Below are 3,342 nucleotides of genomic sequence, written 5' to 3'. Positions count from 1 at the left end.
AGAAACTTTTTTTTATATATGAGATCATAATATATTTGGACATATGATGTTTATTCTTGCCATGCCATCAAAAGCAGCAGGTCACCAACTCCATGGGGTCCTCTAAATAAAAATGAAATTATTGATATCATGACATAAACTGAAGACCCTAATTTAGAACAACAAAAGCAAGTAATAAAAACACCAGTGGGCTGGGGATGTGGCTTCACTGTCTTATATTTCCCTAACATTTATGAGGCTCTGGGGTCAATCTTAGCACCACAGCACAAAACAGGACTAAACATAAACCTCATTCTGCCATGGATGCTCTGAATTCCTCAGACACTAATTTGTACCTCAGTTTCTCTAGCTAGTGAACAAGAGTATAAATTGCCTACCATTCTTCTACCATCTATTCTTCAAGATTCTTCTGGCACTTGAAGGTCCTATGGTAGGGTAAAGTATCAACCTGATTTACTTTAGGATCGTCCCTGGGGATTGGTGAACTACATGTCTGGATGGGTCATAAAGACATGGCCATAGGGTCTCCCTCTGACCCTCCATGTCCACCTCTCATTGCATTCCCCTTTTCTGCTTGCAGCCACCAGGACTGGGCAGCTTTGCTCCGCCACACCCTTCCACCATAATGGTTTTCTGCTATACAGCAAGCAGACCATGAACTGAATCTCCTGGACCTTGAACAAATTAAGCCTCTCCTTGAAGTTGTGGATGTCATAAGTGTGTCTCAGGGATGGGAAAGTTGACTATACAGATTCCTCAAGGAGGGAAAAAAAAAAAGCATTTTCAACCCACATGATCTCTCCTCAGACAGAGCAGGCCTGACATCCCAAGGTCTTCTGGAATCATATCCTTTAATTTAAAAAGTAGTGCCTACTTATGAACTTCTTTGCAACTTAGTAACTTTGAAAAGGCCAATAATATGAATAAAAGGTAGGAAAGATCTGCTAATCCTAGAAGACAGGGCAATTCTTAACACCAAAGTGTCCAAAGGCAAGTATACATCTAACTGGGAGAGCAGTTAAATAAAAATAAAAATGGAGTCCACATTTGAAAAATAATGCAATGACAGGATAGTACACACTCAATGGTCTTAACTCCCCAATCAAAAGATACAGACTGACAGATCTGATCAAAAACCAAAATGCCATCCAGATGTGCTGGTGCATGCCTGTAATCCCAACTCTGGGGAGGCTGAAAACAGGAGGATCACTATGAGTCTAAGCTGTGTAGTGAGACCCTGTACCACAAACATTAAACAAAAAAAAAAAAAAAAAAATGTAGCCGTATGCTGCATTCAAGAGGCTCGTATTATTCAAAAAGCTCACAGGCTAAAGGTGAAAAGATGGAAAATGATACTACATGCAACTGGAGACTAATAGGAAGCGGGACTAGATAAATTTTAATTTCAGACACAGAAGACTTCAAGCCAAAACTGGTCAGAAGAGACAAAGCCGCTATACACTAGTAAAAACCAATTCATCAGGAAGAGATCACAGTTAAAAATATCTATGTAGTCCAGGGGTGGTGGCATGCGCCTGTAATCCCAGGGCTGCAGAGACTGAAAACAGGAGGATCACTATCAGTTTGAGCTGAACGCTGGAAAAGCCAACTTCATAAAAACTGCATTGGACATAAAAAGACAGACACACACCATTACAATCATAGCAGGGACTTTAATATTCTACACTTATAATTAGGTCCAACTAAACAAAAAATACCAGCTAAAACAAACTAATGGGGGCCGGGGAGATGGCTCAGTGGAATAAGTGCTTCCCTGGCAAGTGCAAGGGCCTGAGTTCAATCCCTGGTTCCACAAAAAAAAAAAAAAAAAAAAACAACTAATAAACAAATAAACTTAACATAGCTACAGAATGTTTCATCTAAGAACAACAGAATGCATATTTTTCTCAGCAGTACACAGAACTTTTGCCAAAAGGGACCATGTCTTAGGCCATAAAACATGCTTGAATAAATATAAAAGTATGGAAATAATGCCTTGAATACTGTCAGATCACAGAAGAAACCACAGAAAATTACACAAATTCATAGAGATTAATATATTGCCTGAATAATCAATGTAATATCAATGTAATCAGTGGATCATAGAAGAAATAAAAGGGTTCTTAGAATCAAATGACAACAGGAACAGACATGCCAAAGCCTTTGAGACATGACTGTGGTTCCAAGAGGAAAGTGTACAACTGTGTAACCCAGGCTGACCACAAACTTGTGATAATCCATCTACCTCAGCCTCCTGGGAGCTGGGATAACAGGACTGCACCAGCACATCCAACAGACCCCATGTTTACAGGAGCATAACTGAAAATGGCTAAGTCTTGGGAATGTTGCATGTGTCCATCAACAGATGAGTGGGTAAAGAGTGTGGTATGTATGCACAAAGGAATACTATTCAGCCATCAAGGATAAATTTGAGTCCTTTGTAGAAAATGTATATACCTTGACACAGTATGCTTAGGGAAATGAATCAGAAACAGGTTAAATATTGCATGGTTTCTCTTATATGAGAAATCCAAAAGCATAAATAATTTACATAGCATTATAAAAAACAATAGGAAACAGGGATAGACTTTTTGCAAATGTGAAGTGCAGCTAGGGATAGAGGGAGAGGAAAAGAAGGGGAAATCAAGAGGACTAATGCAGGATATGTATGTATCAGCTCCCACAGTGAACATACACAGCACGTATTGCAAACCTGCGCTAACACACACGCGCACACACACACGATAGCTCTGCCCCCTCCTCTTAGAAGTTGTAAAACATAAAATATATTTTCATTCTTCCCTTTTTACACCAACACTTACGCTTGGATGAGACTAGACAGGTCAGTTAGGCCCCCAACTCCAGCAGCAGGTCCCCCAATGGCATTTGTCATCATTCCTGACATGCTACGATATGCAGGAATATATTAATAAGATTAACATATGTTCTTAATACGTACAGTAACTAGTTAAGGAAAAGTCTGTTAAATATATCTACATTATATAAGAAGTTAGGTCAAACAGTTCGATGTGACGTGCAGTTCTAAATTACTCTGAGCAAATGTGCTCAAGTTAGCAGCCTGACAAGCACAAGAGGGAAACATAACAAGTATTTTCTAGATACTTACAGCTGTTGAACTTGAGGATTCTGCATTAAACTTGCTGCCTAGAATTGAAAAATAGTGTCTCCCATTAAAGGCAGTTCACATTTAGGGATCTTTGTTCTTCCAGGGCCCTTCCCATGTGAGGTAAATACTCTGCCACTGAATTCAATGTGTGGAAGGGTTTTTTTTGTTTTTTGTTTTTTTGTTTTTTTTTTAAAGGTTGAAGAATAAAAACTAAT

The 3,342-nt window shown here is 39.0% G+C and overlaps 1 protein-coding gene across 2 annotated transcripts in view; it reads right to left on the bottom strand.

The window, feature by feature from the left end:
- The window catches only part of Sgtb (small glutamine rich tetratricopeptide repeat containing beta), a 60,364-nt gene that overhangs the window by 1,569 nt on the left and 55,453 nt on the right, over nucleotides 1–3,342 (bottom strand). For both annotated transcript variants that reach the window (XM_023706120.1, XM_004623046.2), the window contains exons 9-10: nucleotides 3,128–3,165; nucleotides 2,823–2,906 (exon numbers count right to left, since the gene is read on the bottom strand). In XM_023706120.1, coding sequence (XP_023561888.1) covers nucleotides 2,823–2,906; nucleotides 3,128–3,165 — 122 coding nt within the window. The remainder of the gene's footprint in view (nucleotides 1–2,822; nucleotides 2,907–3,127; nucleotides 3,166–3,342) is intronic.

The sequence above is a fragment of the Octodon degus genome, unplaced genomic scaffold (assembly GCF_000260255.1).
Source record: "Octodon degus isolate 3935 unplaced genomic scaffold, OctDeg1.0 scaffold00001, whole genome shotgun sequence".
Classification (NCBI taxonomy): domain Eukaryota; kingdom Metazoa; phylum Chordata; class Mammalia; order Rodentia; family Octodontidae; genus Octodon; species Octodon degus.
Note: the sequence above shows the minus strand (reverse complement) of the source record. Positions and strands in the feature narration are given on the sequence as shown.